The sequence below is a fragment of the Barbatula barbatula genome, assembly GCF_947034865.1.
Source record: "Barbatula barbatula genome assembly, chromosome: 2".
NCBI lineage: Eukaryota > Metazoa > Chordata > Actinopteri > Cypriniformes > Nemacheilidae > Barbatula > Barbatula barbatula.
The window spans coordinates 2243106-2264372 of NC_136767.1; the positions used below are offsets into that span (position 1 = coordinate 2243106).

Below are 21267 nucleotides of genomic sequence, written 5' to 3' on the forward strand. Positions count from 1 at the left end.
CATAACGCCACACTGGAAGACAGAGAGAGAGAGAGAGAGAGAGAGAGAGAGAGAGAGAGAGAGAGAGAGAGAGAGAGAGAGAGAGAGAGAGAGAGAGAGAGAGAGAGAGAGAGAGAGAGAGAGAGAGAGAGAGAGAGAGAGAGAGAGAGAGAGAGAGAGAGAGAGAGAGAGAGAGAGAGAGAGAGAGAGAGAGAGAGAGAGAGAGAGAGAGAAAGAGAGAGAGAGTCACTGTGAAAGATCTTCTGTTCTTACTATTGTTTATTCTCTACAAATGTGTACATTTGTGCTTATTCAATGTATTTTTTTAAGGTTTTCTGTCAATAGGTTTTAATCACTTGTAATTTCACGACCTTAATGTTTAAACTGAGATTAGCCAAGTGTTACACCAAAGCAGTGCTCAAACAGTCCTGAACACGTCTGTAGTCACAAGGTCAGTGATAAAGGATGTTATGAGCACAGTCTGAGCCAACGGAAGAATCCGCCAGAGATAAAGAAAGGGGCACAACAATTCTCACGGTAGATTGATTCAGTTTCTTTTGAACATTTCAGAGTGCATAACATATCACGGATGGGAGTTCCATGCACAAAACAATGAATCTTTACTATAACGTCTCAATTTTTCCTTTTAAAACACACAAAGTAACAGAAATATAGTCTGATATGAGAAAACACATCATACTAACCTTCAAGAAACTTGTCTTCATTTGGGACAAAGAATCCTCCAGCACAGCAGGCCAGCAACGCCACAAATTTAAGGAACCAGAATCTGCATAAAACAGAAGAAAACTGTCAATTAAAGACACTTAAATATAAAATAGTTACTGGTGCAACATTTCAATAAATATTGACTGTTTTTTGTTTTTTCTTGGACTTTGATTTTCTGGGACTTCGGATCATATATTGTCTGCTCACTGGATTTCCTGTTCATTCGTGTTAGTCACAATGTTGGATACAGGAAGATGAACGCCATTGTTTTACACAGGGATTTTTGTTTGTTCTATTCTAAAACCACTGACTCCAGACTGCCTGCGAATTCTAACAACATACTTCCATCATTCTTATACAGCCACATGAAGAGCTCTCATCTTGGGCTCTCATTTCCTTCAAATTAATACCTCTATTCAGATCTTTGGTTGTGGGTGAATAATGGAGCAACAGGAGTGGCGTGCAGTCCAAACAAAGCACGGTGGTCCCCGTACCTCCCTCAGACCCAGGCCAAAGGACCAGCGAGAAATCAGAGGAGGAACAAGCACTGTTTCCAGTGTAAATACCACTTCAAAGGTGCCTGGGTGGATCACTTACCCGTTGTGGACAGCCGCCCGACATTCCGTGCTGGTTCGCACCCGAATGGTTAACACTGAGAAGAAAAAGAAAAAGCAGGCCATCCCGAAACAGACTTTATAGACAGCTGAAAAGCCCACTAGACTGCTGCAGTTCTCCCCGGCTTTGAGCTGATTGCACATGTCTTTGTAGAACGGAATCTGTGAGAAAACAAAACAGGAAATAAATCGCATTTCAGAAAACGTACCATGTTTTTTCCATAAGCTACAATAGTAAAAAACACAGTACAAAACTGAAAAGAAAAAAAACGCTTGATAGATTTTTCTATGGCAAAGATAAGAATCATTTCATATGCATCAGTTTGGGTCAAAATTGGACATTTCAAGCCCTATCCGGCAAAAATGTTCATTCTGGTCGATATATCAGTGTAGTGGAAGACATACCGATAAAGTAGATGATGTCATTCTAGTATCCTTACAAAAAACACACTACAATTTAATTTAGCAGGAAAAAGCGCAGCTATAAAATGCCAGTAGAGTTCAACCCAGTATTTATAACTCTTTTTTGTCGGTTACTTAGACTAGTGGGTGATTTCGAGAAGGCTCCACATAGTCTGGCATTATGTAAGACAGCTATAATGTTGGCACTGCAAAAATCATTTAATATTTATAATCATTAATAGTTATTAAAGCTCTATGCACTTTGGGTTGCAGGAGGGGATTTTTACATTCGGTTAGCTGCAACTACTATGAAAAAAACCCCCATTTAACAGCACTTGTAAATCTTTATGTTTGGACACCTTAATGGCGGGTCTTTCATGTTTTGCAAATGTGTTTTTTATCCTCGTGGCATTTAAACCGTGAGTTTCATTGTGGTGTAGAGAACAAAGAGACACAGGCTCATGTTACACTTCCGGCGAGTTTGAGTGCATTCAAACCTTTCAAGTTCTCCTCTTTGGGGTGCTGTATAAAACTAAAATGCAAATAATAATGGTAGAAACAGTAAAAGAAAACGTTTTGATCTCAACGACAGACACACGATATTTTGTCCTGCATTCTTATATTCCTCACTTGGTTCTGAAGCAGAAGTGCGGAGTGTCTGTCTTTTGTGTTTTTCTGGGCAGGCTGATCGTAATAAAACCCTCATGTGTCCGCGGGCCTTTTCTTTACGGAATGAATGCCTGAATACCGACTTTCAATGTCCCAGTAAATGCTTTTGAACACGTTTTTTTTATTATAGATAATGGAGGACGTAAGCTTTGCTATTGGCTGAAAAATAGCATTTAAACTCAATGTGACACTTTGAAAAATATTTTTGCTTGTTTCATATATTCGTAACACAAACATCTCTGGGGTTTGAATTCAGATATATTCACTTTCACCACAGCAATCTAGAGAAAACCCAATCAAACTAACACCCCACGATTTTCAACAGGCTCACCGGCTCCTAATATTTACTACAGCGTTTAAATCGCTTTAGACAACTAGTGGGTCTGTTTGAGTTGAAACTAAACTCAAAGGTTGGAAGATAAATATTGAGGAGCATCCCTAAGGCGTGAAAGACACTGCCTGCAGCTACCGACTTGAGATCAGCTTTAATGTCTTCTTTGTACATTAGGGAACCTGATACTAACAAACATGAAAAAGGAAAGTCAGACTAGAGACTTACATGTTCTTGCATTGCCTGCTCCACAGTGGGTGACATCATGATGACGCAAGTGACAGATACCAGGATGAAAAACAGTGCGTACATGAAGCGGGTGGACGTGGACTGTTTGATCTTGGGACAGCAGCCGCAGCAGAGAGAGCAGGCGGCCGAGCCGCAACAGCACGCCAGCTGCAAGAAAACAAATACATTATTAATATTAACAATTCACATGCAAATTAAAAGTCCGATTTCCAAATTACGCTTGTTCAGACAAAGTCGGGCCGAGTACCAAAACAACCTTGTAGCCAATCAGCAGTAAGATGCACAGGACGGACATTGGTCGAGCGCAGACAAAAGCGAAAGATGGGTGTAGGGGTGTGTCTGGTTTGGTGATTTGAACATCAACAACGGCTAAGAGAAATTTAAAAGATTTACAATGAACCATGACTAACTCTGCTCATTTGTACATAAAAGGATATGCATTTATATACTTTTAGGCAAGTCTAAAATAGACTCATTCAAGTGTCAATGTAAACCTCGAAGCAAAGAATAATGCAGAATGTTAATAAATAGATCAATCGCATCTAAAATAAACCTAACTAAAACTAACACGTGCTGAAATTAGAAAATGAATTCAAGGTAGAAAAAACCCCATTGGCTGTTTTCACCTGCAACAGAACAAATGGATCATTCCTATTGGCCGTCTGGGCTGTTACTAGGAAGCAGATTGAATAACATGATGCAAGAGTCAGACAAAAAGAGGAACTGAGATGAGATCGAGTCGATACAGATCTGTACAAATGTCTGTAAGAATTTTAGCCCTTTCATCTACTGTGTTTGCAGATAAGACAAAACAAATGAAGCACACGGATTGTTGACTTGTCTTGGCATGTAATAATCACATAAACACGTCTGTTTAAATATATATTTATATTTAAAGCCAAATAGTTGAATCAGACTTTACTGGTTTCTATCATAACCAAATATTTCAAATAGTTTATCAAGCTTTATCTCATCCATCCAGGTTTATGCAGAAGTATGTAATGACAAATTATGTCTAAATTATGTACTAAATAATTTTATTAACATTTGATAAATAAACATTCGATTATAGTTCTTTCATTTTAGCAATCCAAACACGTGACAATAACCCAGACGTGACGACCTATTATTCCAACTATTTATCAGAAATGACTAACGCTGTAAACAACAACAGACCGAAATGTTTACGTCTGCTATTTTCACATAAGAAAAAGAACAACAAAACCCCTTCGAGCACATGATCTTAACTCCAGCTACATCAACAAAAGCCCTTCCACTTCAGGACGTACACCCCTCCCCTGACAACAGGTGGTCAGCCTGCATGACCCCGACACAAAAGCCCCATTCCTCCACGGCACCATGGAGTCCCCACCACTGGTCAAGTAACACCTCAGTTAGATCTTTTCACAGACAAGCCATCCCCCATCATTCCCCTAAGAGCCCTTTTCTCCCGAGGCCACAATAACCTGGACATTGGGTTCCTGTTGAGCATCTCAGAAACTTAGTAAAGCGTTTTAATACGGCATCCAACAAAAGGCGACGTTGTAGCAAACATTTAAATATGTAATAGGCAATATAAAAATCAACATTATACCCCAAATACTGTCGACTGTTCTGAATGCTCTTTTAAATGATGGCACGAAGCTATCTGATGTCTCTCGCTGGTTCAAATACTATCAGAAGCGAAACTGGTTAGACAATTCTTGTACAGTCCCAATGTCATGAATGGCCGCTTTGTAGGTCTGTGAGCCAGGCAATTGTGCAGCTAGGACAAAAATGTATTACTTCACTGTTTGAAGTGTACATAAAAGTGCTCTTTTGTCCAGTGTGAAGAACACCATAGTAACACAGTAGAGTCAAACTTTCCCCTGGTAGAAAGAACAGAGCTGAAGATTTAAACAACGCTGATGGATGGAGTTTGGATGGCAATGCCTAGACGGCTTTCTAAGATGCAAATAGAGAGCAATGCGAAGGCTTTTGGGACAAGAGTAAACACTCTGTAAGATAGTAACGGATGTGTGAAATTCACAAGGTTGAGAAAGTCGCACTTCTACCCACAAAGTCAATACAGATAGTCCTGCCACCAACACTTCTGGGGTTTGAGTCTAGCGGAAGAAAAGCTTGACAGAATCAGATTTTTGAGGAATGTGTTAAACCCAAAACCAAGGTTGGGTAAAGGATTGTCCGATGTTTTGGGTATTTAGAGCAGTTATTAAATCTGATTATAGGACGACAAACCATCCTTTTGACTACAGAATTTATAACCAAGGATGAATCATAGGAGTCAGTCATGACTCAAGCCAGACAACTGACGGTGATATCACAGTCAGATTTCCATGATTTTCCTATAAGACAAGTCAAGATATAACATGCCTGCTACAAATAAGCCATTTGAAACAACAATAACTTCAAAAATAAAGAAATACAAGACGTTCAACAAAGTATTATTAAGAGATTCTGGATAACTTTAATAGTGAAACAATGCTGATAACATGCGCACTTGAAGGGAAAGTTCACCCAAAAATGAAACTTAGAAAGAATTGTTCTTTCGTTCTGTTGAAACAAAATAAAAAGTTTTTAGAATTTCGAACCGGGGCCCAGAGATCTCAGCTGCCAACGTTCTTCCAAAATATATTTCTTTGTGTTCAACAGAACAAATAAATGTACACAGGTTTGCAACAACTTGAGTAATGCGTGAATTACAATTTCCATTTTTTGGGTGAACTATCCCTTTAATCATCTGTCACGTGCTATCGGAGATTGACACTTTATTTGGTTTGACGTTAGAACAGTATCAACCGAAACCAAATGAATATGTTGTGTCGGGAAGTTCACCAAGTTTTTACAAAATCTCCAAACTTTAATAAAAGCAGCCGGCGGAAATTGGAGATAAAATGAATGTCAATATGCAAACCAAAGATAAAGCGACTGTGCAATCTAATGGTAGTCGTAAGCTAGCTCACGAACGTGGACACTACACAGGGGTGCTCGATTATGAATTATGCGATTTATCAAATTCGCAATTATTTTGGCCAATATTGAGATCCCGATTATGTAACACCATTACTCATTGACCTTTAAACTCTGAATTTAACTGAAAGAGAAATGTAAAGAACTAGCACTGCTGAACCGCTGTAAAGGAAAAGTGTGCGCCGTGGATTTATACTACAAGAACAGAGAGGATCCTTGCTAAACAGAATGCGGCACATATCGGTTTCCATCGATTATTTTGTTTTTGTAATCGGCCAAAACTTACGATTACCGTTTTAATTTTCGATTATCTGCACAGCCCTACACAGGGCAATGCTAATCCATCTCCCAGCGACACATTTGTGGGGCCACTAGCTCCTGACAGGCTTAGCGCTAATGAGACAACACTATTGAGGGCTGAACACTGACTCCAAGCTCCCTATTTCCAGGGCTAATCTTATGCAAACAAGCAGCCACATGGATCCAACCAGGAAATGAAAGGACCACCCGCACACCCCAAACTGCTAAAGATGTAACTTTAAGACCATGTGAAGGAGACAATGTTGACAATTCTCCACATCCAGACCTAGAATCATTCCTCCAGTTTCTGGTGTTGTATGCTTTATTGAGGCTCGCAAGTAAAGTCAGAAAGTGACATATTTATCCTGTTCACAATATGAAACACTGTCAGTGGTGATGACATCATTTCCCTTAACTATACAGTATCGTGCTATTGACTGTCATACAGTAAAGTGCACTACAGCACTGAATAGAAGAAAGCATCGATGCCTCTTTGTCTTCATGAGGTCACAATGGGGCTAATATACAAAAGTATTAATAAGACGTGGTTATATGATCTATCGATTCACTATTTTCACGACAACCGATCAAACACGGCGCATCAAAAACGCAGGAATTGCGAGTGACAGAAAACAACGACGCAGCTGTTTGTGTACTTGAGAGTAATACCCACTCATTAACAAAATAAATATAATTCAATACAACTTTTTTATTTAAAAAAAATAAATCTGCATGAAAGAGAAACTGCGCTGTAGCTGTTAGATCATTTGAACTGACAGAAACCGAGCGATATTTAAATGACCAGACAAGACATTACGTTAATATCTGCATCACGTACCTGAGACAGACAACACCGGGTGCACATCTTGACCAGGGGCTAAATCCACACTTAAACACGCCGATTCGGTTCAAATGCGAGTTTTTCCTCAGAAACACGACCGTGATTCGGCACCTTCTCCTCAGGCTTCCGTACGAGCGCCGCTCACAATAGACTGTGACGTGCGCGCGCGCAGACGAATGCGCGCGGACGTCTGCGGCGATGCTATCTCGTGAAAGGTGAAGTCGTTCTTTGTTAGAGTTCATTTCGATGATCGTATTTTCTAATCGAATTAAAACCTCATTGTTCGCTACTTCCGCTGTCGTCACGATTTGAGGTTTACATTTTTCATCGACCACAATGACGAATGAAATACATCAGTGGCATTTTTGAAGCTCCATGCATTGATCCTTTAAATTACATTATTTTCAGCAAAAATAAGCCAAATAATTGATTCTATCATGACAATGTGGATATTATGCCAAAATGAGGTTTCGTTTATATTGCGTGTATAGCACTTTTTTATTTGGTGTTTGGGGCCCACTAGGGTTATAAGGCTAAACAAGCGTATCATCATAATAAGTATGCATCTATATAAATATACACCTTTATAGTCATGCCAAACTTTACATTTTAAGGCATAGAATTGTGGAGGGACCTTCAAACTTACAAATGACATATATCAAGTATTGATGAAGTGATGCTAATTTACTAAAGGGATAGTTTTATAATCTTTTATTATATAACATTTTTATATTTTATTCACCCTCATATTTCTGTTTTATTCAATGGAATTCAATAGGGGTTAATGCTGATTGGTTACCAATGTTTCGACCAAATAGAACCCCACAGGTTTGAATGGCACGAAGGTGAGTAAATTATGAAATTATTAAAATATTTGGGTATGGCTTCTAAATAGGTCATTAAGCAGAAGCTTTTATCCATTTTTTTTGGGTAGGATGGATATCCAGTTGTTTCTGATAAACAATGGATGACCATGATCCATTGGAGAGATGATGCTGTCAGGGCTGTGACAACAGCACCTCCGTCAGGACTACAGATGCAGTGTCGCGCTAATAAAAATTGCCTCTGATGATTGTACATAAAGATGTAAATGATGACGCAGCAGTATGGTATCCTAAGTCAAAATTGTCTATGCACTCTTAAGACAAATACTAAAAAATTAGGATGATAACTGGATAAACTAAAGCAGGCGATTTGCAAAATGATGACAGAAACAACATATCTTTTCTATTTTTTATCATTTATTTTTTATAGTACATAGAAAAATAATTAAACTTAGTAACATAAATACAGCCGTTCTGTAACAGTTCATTGCACCGTTAAGCAAAGCAATTACTATTCACAGCAGAATAAGGGGCAACAAAATATCCGCATCACTTAGAACACCAACTTCTTTTTAAGGGTACCTGCGAAAAGGAAAAGATATAAAATGATCATTTTAGAAACAACTTGAAAGTCTACATGCACTAAACAATTAGGTGCTATTTGTTTACAATTAGTTTATGCTTTAGCTATCAAAAAGGACAATACAGCATTTATTCATATTAATTCATGTTAATTTCAGCATTTACGAACACATTATTAAAATAAAATGTTGTTACAGTTAACATTAGTTTCTGAACTGTATAACAGCAACGAGCTTTAATAAATGCTGAAAAACTAAATTGTTCATTGTTAGTTAATGTTGGCCAATGCATTTACTACTGTTAACCAATAGCACATTATTGTGAAGTGTTACCGATGTTTTGTTTTGCAAGTTTGTGTGAGTTTCTCACCTTGTTCAATGGTGTCACGTTTCCTCTTAATTCCTATCAACAGGTTCTCTTTCTCTTTCAGGGCCTCTGCTGAAGAGTTTGGTCTGGGAAGCTGAGGTCCTGGAGTTGGTCCTGGTCTATTGCTGAAATATTTCATCTTCAAAGCCTGAAACAAGAACATTTTCAATGAAGATGCACTTTCAACGACGATGGCTCTACATTACGATTAAAGAATGAATCACCTGTGAAGCTGTGGTGCGAGTGCCGGGGTTAAAGGTAAATAAACCCTGGAGGAGTTGCAGAAGGTCATCACCAGCTGCACTGAAGATGTGTTCCAGTGGTGTGCCAGGAAACAGTTTAAATGACACATAGTCCGGGAGACTGGACATCCCCTGAAACAAAGAGCAGAACGCGTGTTAAATCAGAAATATCATCAGTCATCATTGCGTTCATGTGTTTTGGAGGAGGCGTAGTTTTAAAGAGCATTCTGAATGGAAAGTTGAGATGCTCAATGCTAGTGTGCTAAAATATAAAAACGTCTACCCTTCCTTTAACACAGCAAGATTTTAACATTTAATACAACTCACAGGCCATGTCTCCTCTGTTGGTGTTCCTAAAGCTTCAAATATCTTCGTCAGCTGGTCCAAATCTGAATCGCCGGCTAAAAATGGTACCTGGACAAAACCAAAACAATTCCTGAAATTTATGAAAGGCGCATATGTCATTTTGGATTGGCAGGTTTTAAAAGTCAACTGTTTACATGAACGCTATAAAGTCATATACTCACTCGGAGCAAAAGCTCAGCAAGAATGCAACCAACTGCCCACATGTCCACACCAACACCATACATCCTAGCACCAAAGAGCAGCTCTGGGGCACGGTACCATCTGAGAAGTACCACAAAGTGTTTATAATTTTGCTTAAAACTACTTTATTGTCAGCAGTACAAAAAGCTTTGTTTTAGACAAACCTGGTCACTACTTGATGTGTATATACTCTGTTGGGACTTCCAAATGCTTTGGCCAGTCCGAAATCAGCAAGCTTCAAGACTCCATTTTCATCCAGTAGCAAATTATTGGGCTTCAGATCCTACAAAGGAAATTAATGACAATAACAGGAGGTGACAATGAACTCTTGTTTTGAGAATTAGTTCTTGGTACTATACTAAATAAGTTTACCCTGTGGAGGATCCAGTGACTGTGCATGTATTCTAAACCCTGTAGTGTCATTAGAATGTATGCCTTGATGTTGGCCGGGGTCAATACAAGACTGGTGTCCTTTATGATGACCTAAAACACATCATAGCACAATTTAAGTATTCATTAAACAATAGATAAAGTATTCAAATTCACATCTATGGAACATGGAAGCACAAACAATGTCATTTACAAAACCTGAAAAACTTTACACAAAAATGTGTTTCTTTTCATAAACTTTTGTCTGTTTGATCAATATGTCCCTTAAAAGGTATAGTTCAACCAAAAATGAAAATTCTCATCATTTATTCAGCCTCAAGTTGTTTCAAACCCGCATACATTTTATTGATCCACTCAACACAGAAGAAGATATTTTGAAGAATGTTTGTAACTGAACCGTTCTGGGGCAACAGTTATATGTTTTGTTTAATTGGTTTATTTTTTATGTTATATTATACATAAGATTCATTTATTTTGATAATTTTACTGCTTTAAAATTATTTCAGTTTATTTTGCAAGCAGCATTTAAATTTTTCATTTAGTTACAATAATTTTAGATCAATTTTAAATGAATCAATGAGCAGATACATTGTCAAAGTTTTAATTTTAGCGGAAAAAAAATAACCTTGTGGGGCACCATTGACTTGTATAACAGGAAGCTAATGTACTTTGGTAGTCAATGGTGCCCCAGAATAGTTCGGTTTTTCCAAATGGAACTAAGAAATGTATACATACAGTGTATGAAACAACATGAGGGCGAGTAAATGATGACAGAATTAAAATCTTTGGGTTAATGCTTTGATTCTATTCATGTACATGATTTGTTGGAGAATACAAAACATTAGCTGGAATTAACTGTAAACCCAGCTTGGCAATTACAATGGAATAAATGCAATTGTAACGGTACCTCGAGATCCGTCTCCATGAAGTCAAACACGAGACTGATGTTGGACTTATGACCGAACGCATCCAGGAGCTTAGACACAAACAGGGAGTCGCTATGCGTCAATTTCAGCATGTATTAAACAGTACATCAAAGACTCATATAGGCATAAGACACATCACTTACTCCAATAATATTTGGATGACTGAGTTCTTGCAACAACTTAATCTCTCTTAGAGCTGTTCTGTTGATGCCTGGAAGACAGAAAAACAAGTGCAACGGTGTAAGCCTCCAAATGAACATGCAAAAATGAAAAGGTAAAATCTGAGATAACGCACCATCTTTGGCCTCCGTTCTGTGTCCTACTTTAATCTGAAAAAAACAAACATACCTTCAAGAATCGTTGAATAACATAAAAGTTCCATAGTATGAGATAAGACAACCATTGGCAACATACACAGCAACCCAATACAACATGTTGAAAGGTGACAATGTGATGGATTTCTTACCTTTTTGATGGCAACAATGGTGTCTGTAGTTTTGTCTCTTGCTTTGTACACAGTTGCAAACTGCAAAATGATGGCAAAGCATTATTTCTTTTGACTGCGCTATAAGATTATATCGGACTTGCAGAATATACTGCAGCAACACACTGACAACAACTAAAGCTCATCTATACAAAGTTCGCGCAATTGAACCGAAAACAATTCTGAATGTTTTGACCAACAACAGCTCAGAAATAAAAAAATGTCGTTTACCTGTCCTTCACCTAGAAAGTCCAGTTTCTCATAGCGCTTTGCTCTTTTCTTCACATCTACTGCCATGATGATGACTGAAGAACTGCTCTTTGTGAAGGCACACTTCCTGCTTTGTTAAAGAGCAGTTTACACTTCCGGTGCAAATAAAAGTCCCTCACGTTGAATCGAAGCTTTAATATAATATTACGTTTTAACATTCTTTTCAAAATTAATGTTTTTTATTGTCCATTATAACAAAATTGCAGTTGGTTTGTTCTCATTTAAGCCATAATAACTCAGAACTATTAAAAAAATTGGAAACAATTTGTTCTACAAATAAAATAAGTTATGCTACCAACTGGAAAAAAATTGACTTTTTATTACTCTAGTTTTATTAATATCAAGATTTGAATTTACTTTAATTATTATTATTATATTATATTAGGACAGTAAATCTGCATGCACTGAAAGCTTCTGTTTCTCTAGTATACAATAACAACTTCTTGCTGCAGGGGGCGTAGTGGTCTATGCGAAGACACGTGCGTCTGCATTCTTGCATGAACATGAAAGTTTTGCATGAATTTTGCTAACAATCTAAGAAAAAATTATACAGATATAAATAATATATAATATAACAATATAAAAATACACAAATATACAAATCTAAGCGGTTTTTGCACATTTATTTCATATTGTCGGGGAACATCAATCAACAATTACATTTCTTTCCCCCTTTTGCATTATTCCAATATATAAATACTGGGCAAATATTATAGTTCTAATTCTTTTCGAGGTATGGTATGTCATATTTTATACATTTGTTCAACAGTTTGGTTACACAAAGCATATTACAGTAATGATTGATCAGTAGATCAGACCGATGATACATAAATATCAGGACACAGTCTATTAAAAACATTGACAATTAAGATCCAATTAATTGACCGCTTCAATTGTTTTATCCATGTACATTGATATTTGAGATTTTCAAAAAGTGTATCAATAGTGATAGCATGAAAATAATATTAGCACCCACAAGTTAGAAATCAAAGTGTCAATATGATCAGTAAACATATAAAGTGGCCATGAGTGTCAGGAGATAAGTTTAACATACTGTGCATTAGGTGTAATTATTATACAAATGTTTCTCCTTTGATGACTTTTTTGTTTGACTTGTTTACTGTACGCCTTTCGATCTCCATCAGAAGTTTCCCATCTCAACAGGAAGTGGTTTGTACAAGCTCTGTTCTTATGAAGACGCCTACTTCCTCTGACTTTGATAAACACATTTGTGGTTTTGTGCACAAACCCCATCAGATACACTTTCTTAACTGCTGTTAAACCCAATGTCACAAATTACAGAATGATTTCTGGGTGGTTTCGTAATACGAAATAGAATTTTAAGCATATAGTTTAAAAGCTGTTAAACTACTTTGAAACCGAAAATGTCAGTTGCAACCTGGAAAAAAACAATAAAGTATTTTTTGACTCGAAATGAGAGATGCATCACATTTGTTTAGTTGTTCTGTGTTATAATTATACAGCACAGTAAAATACACAGGTTGACGCAGGGTTCGTGCACAATAGCACCAGTGCCAAAACTGAGCCTTGAATGACATCTGTCATGATGCGACACAAATCTTGAGACCTTTTGGAAACTTAATTATAATAACCAGCAGTGTTGGGTGTAACTTACTATGTTATTAGTTACTGTAATTTAATTACCTTTCCCTTGAAGAAGTAAAGTAAGGGATTACACTCATTTGTTCTGTAATTTAATTACAATTATTTCTGATGTTATTGAGCTAAATACTCGTGTAAAATACTGTATGTGAGTGCAAAACTGGAATTGACATCAATATTCAAAGACTAACTTTAAAATCTGTGCTTTAATGTATAATTCTCACATTTGTAATACTTTGGCCACTTAATAATACTACTTAATGTAGTTTTATATTATTTATTTGAATGAATTAAGAGCCGTTTCATGTCTATCCTTGAATCACTCAACGCATCACTGTTGATATAGAATATAAAAAGTAATTAGTAAGTAATTTAAATACTTACTTTGGATTTAACACTTGTTATGTGGACTTCTGTAAACCCATATCCTCATCTAAAACTGCATCTATTGCAGTGTCATGTTTTAGTCATCTTGCTCTCTGTGGAGCACAAGATGATTCATTTCACAACTAGATTTAATGGCGAGGAGGCAAAAACTAGAGGACTTGATGAGTAAATATGAGCATATCACATCAACATCCTCAGTCAGGACACACAGAGACTTGTGCAATTCAAACTTTTAAAATATAAGAAAAATGTGTGATGTGATATTAGAATTAAAATTAAATTAAATTAATGTGTAGAACCTATTAAACAAGCCGTTATGTATTTTGCAACAAACGCCTCATGCGTCTTCACTTGTTGCATCTGCTCAAGTGCTGTAGAACTATCATCCAAACCACATATTAGTGTGAAGAACAAAATGTGAAAACCTCTTACCTATCAAATGGTTCAGAGACCTAAGGTGTTTGGTTTCCCTTTCAGTCTTTAAGACCAATAAGCAAGTCTTTATATACATGAAACTCTCAGACAGGCTTATAAATGTCTAGGTCCGTTTTCATTGTGACATAAAAGCACTGTGGACCATCCACTCAGACCTCTAAACTGCTTACATGTGGTATCCATGGCAATGTATTACAAGAAAAAAATCATTGATCCTCTTTAAATAATGTCCAGTGTCATTGATTTTCAAAGTTGACCAATGAGAACTATTTACTAACACAGTCAAGACATTGATCGGCCGTCAGGGGAGCAGATGCTGACCTCTATATTGAAGAGCTCTAAGAGTGTCATTATATTCCCTCTCGATCAATATAACGCTCAGATATAAACACCCACCCTGTCTAAAGGGCTAAAAGAGGTGAATAATACGGAAGTGATGACAGTTCAGTATTACAATAAATATGCTTTGTTTAAATCTGATAGAGTTCTCGTTTTTGGCTCCCATTTACTTTTCTATGCGAGCCGGCAAGCTGTGCAACCAAAACTATGGCAACTAAATTCAAATTTTAAGTGGCCAACATAGTCACTTTGAGAATAAAATGTACATCGCATTAATTCAATGATGGATTTGGCAGCCACTTTTATCCAAAGCAACTTACATCGTACTATACATTTGTTTCTCAGTATGTGCAAACCCCTGGGATCGAACCCACCTTGACGTTGCCGGCACCATGCTCCAACCACTGAGCTACAGGAAATTATTATCACGAAATGACATCATATCAAAAATAAATCGTATGCATACTGCATATGTTATAGAAAACAGATCTGAATTCAATGGATGTTAAGCAAATATCTATATTAGCTGCAGTATAAAATATAGTCCTTCAGACATAGATGGATAGATGATGGATGGATGTTGAACGGTAGGGGGCGTCGGTGAGTGCTCTGAACTCGACAGGGCAAGTCCGACTCGGCACATTTGCTGAGAGCAGAGAACACGCTGCACACAGATCGTTATCAGAAACTACTGCGGGAGTCCACAAGAGTCACATCACACTTGCGCAAGTCCGATCAAACGCGTCCGGAAACGGGAACGCCAGATCTGCTTTATTCCTGGATGTCTGTCCCGCGCGGCTGACCGGGGCCGGTGTGTCACCAAAAGCGTGACTTTGGATATTATTAGGGATCGCAGCAGCAGATTTGTTTTCTCCGCAGTGGGAAGGCTCGTTCCACCCCCGACTCTGATGATTTGAGAGGGAAGCAATGCAGCGCTCTGACTGTGGGTCCATATTCCTCCTTTAACCAGCGCGCAATCTGAATGTGCAGTCGCGCGCTTTCGTTCTCTACGCGCATCGACAACAAATCTATCGATCTTGCTGTTGGTGTTTTTGTAGCGAGATCTCACCTGACGCCATTTTTATGCGTTTGCTCGAGTTTGATGGATCGTAAAGTGCTTGTCACCTGGATGTAAGTGGATGGATTTAACGTTGCTCTGGTAGACTTCAGCAGCAGCAGGCGCTCCAGAAATGGGTGAGTTAAGTTTACCTCAGCGTCCCGGTCTTCGCATTGCATTGATCAGTTTCCACGTTTTTGTCATTAATTTAAACGGCGTTTAAAACGGGATCGTGTAACGTTAAATGAACTGAAATACAAATCGGGGTTGGATCAAAAAAACGTCGGGTAGAAAACTTCTGCAGAGCAGCACCATCTTTATTAAAAGCGCATTGCAACGTTACGTTACTTTTGCACGGTGAGCTTGAATGTGTTTGATTTCTTTTTAATAAACTAAAGCTGCACACCCATCGATGCGTTTGACGTGTCACAGAAATCTATTTTAAAATGAGAGCGTATCGTGATGTGATATTACAGAGATGATTCAGTGGGTAATCGTGGCCATGCATCGTTTAACCGCTGATAGAGAGTAGGCGTGTGTGTGCACTGTCAAGCGCCTATAGTCATTTCCACTATAATACACTATGTGTAGGCAGCTTTCCACGTCACTTACTCGGTAGACGTCGGCGGTTTCTCAAATACTTGTAAGTTAACATCATGGGCAGCAGGGACGAGTCCTAACGTTCTTGCGTGCGTACTGTGACGTCTAGTAGGCTGTCAAGTAGGCTGCTCACTAGGTTTTGAGGCGTGCAATGATGAAACTGTTGACTTAGTGATTCGGTTTCTGTCAAAATTCACATTTCTTGACATTTGCAAAAAACTGGGTGTTATAAAACACACAATTAATTATTGATTATCTTCGTTTAAAACTTCTGATCATTTGATTGGGTAAAACCCTTCCCTAATGCCAGAAGGGGGAGGGGTTTTAGAATGACTGTTGCAGCATCTTTGACTTCAAACTCAAGTTCTGCAAAGGGGGATTATTTTTTGACAACTTTTACAGTTTGTAGATGATAAAAATGTCATTTCTCAAGGGAAAATCACAAAACAGTGCAAAGTTTATCGCGGTTTTATCGTTTGACGCATTTTAAAACCATAATCATAGTACAAATATCATTGTTAAGAATCTATGGTTACTGTAAACTATGGCTGCCCCCTTTGGTTTATTTTAGGGTTTGGTCAAAGACCATAACCAAGGCCTTGGTTGAGTTATTGATGCCATATGAAAACCGTGTATAAGTGCTTAGTAGGGTAATGAGTTTGGGGACAATACAAGACATTTGTCATTTTGGATGAGTAAGAACTGATAGACAGTGCAAGTGTCAGAAAGTGTCTCGATTTGAGCGCTGTAGTTCTGGCTCTGACTGTAGAGGTAGGCTATTTCAAACTGGAAGGAGAACTGGTTGTATTGTAGGTCTTCATCATTTCAAAGAAAGCCAGTGGAAAAACCCAGGTCAGATGAGGAGACTTGCATTTATCAAAACGTAAACATATCTAGTTTATGGAGCGCTTGCCCACAAAAAGATTCCACAAAAGCTATTATATCCATATATAGAGTATAGCGTTACACAAAAGAACCACAGTATTTGAGAAAAGGATAAATCCAAAGTGATGTTTATGTGTGTGAATAGGTCTCCCTCTGTTTCTGGCTATGGCTAGTTGCACTGGAAGACGGCCAAGTCCTGACAGGAGACAAAGGAAAGAAGGAGATATCCAAGGACATATCTAATTTTTGGCAGCCGTTCCAAACCAAATATCAGAACAAGAACACCTTTTGGCAGCAAGCTGGAGGGGGAGGTGGGCAGTTTCAGTTTTTGACTACAGCCATTTTGTTTTCACTGCGGTTGAAATTCCTGTCTCTCCTCGGTTTTAAAATGTGCATTTTGGCAGGGATCCATTTGCTTTTGTCATAGAGGAAAACAAGACAGGGGCAGTTAGTCTTCTGCGAATTCAAGTGGGATTGACTGCGCATTTGAAAGATTTGCTGGAAGAGGTTGCCACGAAACATTTGATTCCTTTCTAGGAAGATCTGCAGCATTGACATAGTCAGATTTAGATAATAGGCGATTGCATTGCAGTTGATCAAGATATGACACACATCACGTCAAATTGCAAAATGGCATAAAATTGCATCGTAACCACATTTTGAAGTATACCTCCAAACCGAGTCATGAATTCCACGCACCCCTCTGCCCATGAAAACAGTTCTTCTGCGTGGTAAACACCAACAAACCACATTCTCCACTTTGAAGTATGCAGTGTGTGCAGACCTTAAATATTCATGGGGTTAAATCTCAGTTTTTTGCGGCCTTCTTGTATCCGTTGTTTGGATTTGGAGTAATTGGATTGTAAAGATAAACCCAGCTCATTCAACAGGGCAAACATGCCTCACCTTGTCTTATAAGTGGCGTCTGTTATGGCGGTTTGGCCGGTCACGAAACTGGATTGGTCTTGACATCTACATCATGTTCTCCTATTCATTATAAACCTGCTGCTCTCGCATCTGCGATTCGAGGAATTGGGAATGAAAGCACATATTTTAGACATCAAACTTGGGAGCCCCGTGCAAGTAGCGAGTATGTATATGTCCTACCTCTGGTTTAAAATACACTTTGTATAGCTGCCCGGAGCGACAGTACATATAGCGTGTAATCCAGCCGTGTCATGACAAATGATGTGTGCCTTGAACAAATGTGGCCTGGATTGCAAAGTTTCCGCTTGTAGATCAGCTAGGCATGTCAAATGTGCTGCTCCTGTGGGTGCCTCTGATGTTAGTCCGAGCAGACTCCTTATTTAATTTAACATGAGCGTAATTGAAGCTGTGAGGGATAGTACAGGCTGTTCAACACGTTGTACTGTTGAGACGTGACTTAGTGGGCCGTGATGTGCTTTGACGTTTTGCGTGGTGCTGCTTGGCATCTGGTGACCAAGTTTGAGTCTGGCTTGGGTCATTTTGTTATGCCACTCTCCTTGTAGACATCTGCAAAGAATCAATAACTGTTGAACACTTTTAATTGAATGCCTTTAATATACAATAAAATATGAATATAAATTAAATATAAGAAATTGCAAAACAAATAACAAGGTATTACTTACAATTCCGTCTGCATCATTATGGTCTCGTGTAAGGTATCTGAGAAAATGATGATTTGACTTAAGTTTTCTCTGTTTACCCCAGTACCACAGCAAAGTGTGAACGCATTGTGTTTTGGTGAGGCTGTTTGGGAGTTTACGTCCAGCCTGTTCTCTTTTTATAGCCTTAAAAGGGACTGAGGCAGGGAGGATTCCTCTCACCACACCAGCTACAGTTTGAAAAAGCAAACTGTGAAAGCTAAAATATAAATATATTTTCCCAATACAAAGGAAGTCAGTGAGGACCAATGTTGTTTGTTTACCAACATCCTTCAAGATGTTGTTTTTGTGTTCTACAGTCATACAGGTTTGGAATGACATAAAGCCATGGCTAAAATTGTTTAAAATTAATCCAGATGGTAAACATTTACTCGATTAGCGGAATAAAAACATGTTTTTTTCCTAAGTGTGAAAACATAAACACTTTGAGTAAAAAAATTGCTGCATTCTATTTTATAAATCTGTACTGATATTTAGAGGGCGACCGATGGATCGGCTCGCAAATTTTGCCGATTAACAGGCAGGTGCTTCTGTGAGCAGTCGTGATGTTGCGGTGATGACATTTTCCCACCGGTTTATAGACGTGTAAAAACACTGGTTGTTCCGGCGACACCGAGGGTGGGGGGTTTGCTGTGTGGCTGTCGAAGATGGGGCCCTTCGCATGACACATTTTAAAATAGTTTTAAAATAGCTCCAATTCGGGAATTAATGGTGGGTTCAATATCTTCCTTAATAAAAATACCAAAAAGTATAATGACATTTGCTTGTATAAAACTTGTACAAAGCGAATAATAACAGCAAACATCAAGCAAAAAATAAATAAGAAACAAAAATAAAATAAAGAACATTTACGTTAGATAACTTGCCTATATTAACAAAACGAGTAATCACAGCACACATTGTGCAACAGATAAATAAATAAGAAACTAATAAAGGAATACGCAATGAAAAACGTTTATGTTAAATAAATAAAAAAGGGAATACGAAACGAAAAACATTAATGTTAAATTAATGGCAAAGCACCGGCTTTTGAAAATTAGAGCAAAAATCTAATTGATAGCAGTGCTTCTCTCCTGTTGCTGATTTTTGCTGCGACACTTGTTCCACTTCCGCTGAATACAGCAGCCATGTTCAGATACGCAGTCTGGTCTTTAACTAAACTAAGTGATTTAAAAAAAAACATGACAGTCTGGGTCGGTGCCACGAAAGTGATGTAATCGGTAGGCGGGTGGACACCGCGCATGACTGGTGACACCGACTATCGCACCAAGCCCAGTGAGATGGAATCTTCTGGCTAAAATGGTGCATGTTTACTTTCCTGCTTAAATGAGTCTGTGGATCAAACTCTGTTTATACTTGGTATTAAGATGCGTTTTGAGTAGGCATGTAACGATTCACTGAACTCGCGATGCGATACGATTCACGATACTGGTTTCACGATACGATTTTATCACGATTTTTTTGTACAAAATGAGATTTAAGAAAGATAAATGAAAAAGTTTCCTTTTATTATTTTATTCTCACTCAGACAAAATGCTGTTCATTTCTTTCTGAAAATAAAAAATATCTTTGTCAATAACAAAACTAAATTGAAATATTAAAACAAATCCCAAATAAAATAAATACAAATAAAATAAATCTTTTCATATAAACAAACTAAGTCGCCGCGAGTGGGGCTGCAAATCCGCCGGTCAGTGTGGTTTGGCCCACTAACAGGTTTTTACGTGCAGACGGCGGTGACTGGAGCTTCTCACTGTGGTGACGGTTTGTATGCTGCATCATGTTTGTTGTGCTATTGGTGTATATTAACATCTTCTTGCAGTATCTGCACACAGTTTTTGTTTTGTCCGTTACCACCTCACCTTTTTCATTTTTAGTCTTCGGAAAGCCAAAATGCCGCCACACGTCCGATTTGAATGAGTTTGGGGCATCCTCAATATCAACGTCACCTACACTTCACGCCGCCATTTTTGCTTCTGTTAAAAGCTACAGCTTTTTCGCTGCTATCGCGCCTGTAAAGCGAGGTCAGAATGTAGGCTACTGCTTCAGCGCCCCCTGCTGTTTAAAACGTGTATCGCGATTCTTTTAACATCTCAACCGACACGAATCGTCACATATTTTCATCGATTTTCAACCGGCTTGGAGTGCATCGTTACATCCCTAGTTTTGAGCGTTCTTTCTATCAAACAAGTGCACACAATTTACATATGTATGTGACGGGGGCAGAGAAACATACAGACAGAAGTGTTTTTTTATTTCTGCTCTGACAGCCGCGAGACAAGCTGAACACTGTAGTGTGTGTTAGAAATCTGAAATGAAGAGAAAACATTCTGCTTGCTTGGTACGTTTTTTGTCATTAAACCAAACTTTAATGTCTTCAGCCAAAGTTTAACGCATTTGACTCTCCTGTCAGGCTGTATACTGTCCTATAAAATCGAAAAATGCTTACAGATGAATGTTACTAAAAACGCAGATATTGTTTTCATTTAGATTATGACCATGTGACTCATAGCAGTGTCTGCCAACAAACATAAACAAAAAGCATGCTTCAGAACAGTTTGAGAAGGTGCTTAAAAGTTTTGAG

The 21267-nt window shown here is 38.2% G+C and overlaps 3 protein-coding genes across 3 annotated transcripts in view; 1 reads left to right on the plus strand and 2 right to left on the minus strand.

Annotated features, from left to right (window-relative positions):
• Positions 1–7311, minus strand: part of serinc5 (serine incorporator 5) — a 14019-nt gene extending 6708 nt beyond the window's left edge. The window contains exons 1-5 of the mRNA XM_079476720.1: positions 7079–7311; positions 2950–3117; positions 1303–1481; positions 684–766; positions 1–12 (exon numbers count right to left, since the gene is read on the minus strand). Of these exons, the coding sequence (XP_079332846.1) occupies positions 1–12; positions 684–766; positions 1303–1481; positions 2950–3117; positions 7079–7105 (469 nt within the window). The 5' untranslated portion in view covers positions 7106–7311. The remainder of the gene's footprint in view (positions 13–683; positions 767–1302; positions 1482–2949; positions 3118–7078) is intronic.
• A 1003-nt stretch (positions 7312–8314) lies between these two features.
• Positions 8315–11782, minus strand: cdk7 (cyclin-dependent kinase 7). Its single transcript, XM_079476735.1, has 12 exons — positions 11673–11782; positions 11424–11483; positions 11253–11286; positions 11101–11168; positions 10939–11007; positions 10014–10124; positions 9806–9924; positions 9623–9722; positions 9423–9509; positions 9078–9227; positions 8857–9001; positions 8315–8487 (listed from the first exon to the last, which is right to left on the minus strand). Exons 1-12 carry the CDS (start codon positions 11736–11738, stop codon positions 8459–8461), a joined length of 1038 nt encoding a protein of 345 aa, XP_079332861.1. The 5' UTR covers positions 11739–11782; the 3' UTR covers positions 8315–8458.
• A 3274-nt stretch (positions 11783–15056) lies between these two features.
• setbp1 (SET binding protein 1) overlaps positions 15057–21267 on the plus strand; it is a 50891-nt gene continuing 44680 nt past the window's right edge. Inside the window, exon 1 of the mRNA XM_079485907.1 lies at positions 15057–15689. The gene's annotated coding sequence lies outside the window, so the exon portion shown is untranslated. The remainder of the gene's footprint in view (positions 15690–21267) is intronic.